General features: G+C 60.4%; 1 protein-coding gene across 3 annotated transcripts in view; it reads right to left on the bottom strand.

The window, feature by feature from the left end:
• DNAJC6 (DnaJ (Hsp40) homolog, subfamily C, member 6) overlaps nt 1–442 on the bottom strand; it is a 117,143-nt gene that overhangs the window by 93,809 nt on the left and 22,892 nt on the right. Inside the window, exon 1 of one of the 3 annotated variants that reach the window (XM_005868025.2) lies at nt 7–261. The exons of the other annotated variants lie outside the window; for them this stretch is intronic. Coding sequence (XP_005868087.1) covers nt 7–170 — 164 coding nt within the window. The 5' untranslated portion in view covers nt 171–261. Of the gene's footprint in view, nt 1–6; nt 262–442 lie in introns of those variants that run through there. 3 annotated transcript variants of the gene reach the window in all.

Below are 442 nucleotides of genomic sequence, written 5' to 3'. Positions count from 1 at the left end.
CGGGCAGGAGGCTGCCGGGCGGGACTCCACGCCGCTGCCCCGACATTCACTCTCTGCTTGGCGCCACCCCCGCCGCTCCCGGCACTTAAGTCCCCGTTACTGTCCACCAGCTGCAAGGATTCATAACCATCGTTGCTGGTCTTTTTCCGGTAGTTCCCGAGGAGACTCATGGGCAAGCCCAGAGACAAGGAAAGAAATCAACCTGGGAGAGGGATGGAGAGGTGGAAGGTGGGAAGGACTAAAGGAGAGATTTTTTTTTAAGGAAGAAAGAAAGGAAAATTATCAACTGCCCGACATGACGCAAAGAGGAGGGAAAGAGGGAGCGGCCTCCGTAGAGGAGCTGTGCGGGGCGCAAGAAGCCACCGCCCTGGGCAGACCGCAGCTCTGGGCGCCCAGGGCAAGGGAGGGAGGGAAGGAGAGAGGGAGGGAGCGAGGGGGCGGG

This window comes from Myotis brandtii, unplaced genomic scaffold (genome assembly GCF_000412655.1).
Source record: "Myotis brandtii unplaced genomic scaffold, ASM41265v1 scaffold26, whole genome shotgun sequence".
Lineage (NCBI taxonomy): Eukaryota > Metazoa > Chordata > Mammalia > Chiroptera > Vespertilionidae > Myotis > Myotis brandtii.
The sequence above is the reverse complement of the archived record's forward strand: the minus strand, read 5'-3'. Positions and strand labels throughout refer to the sequence as shown.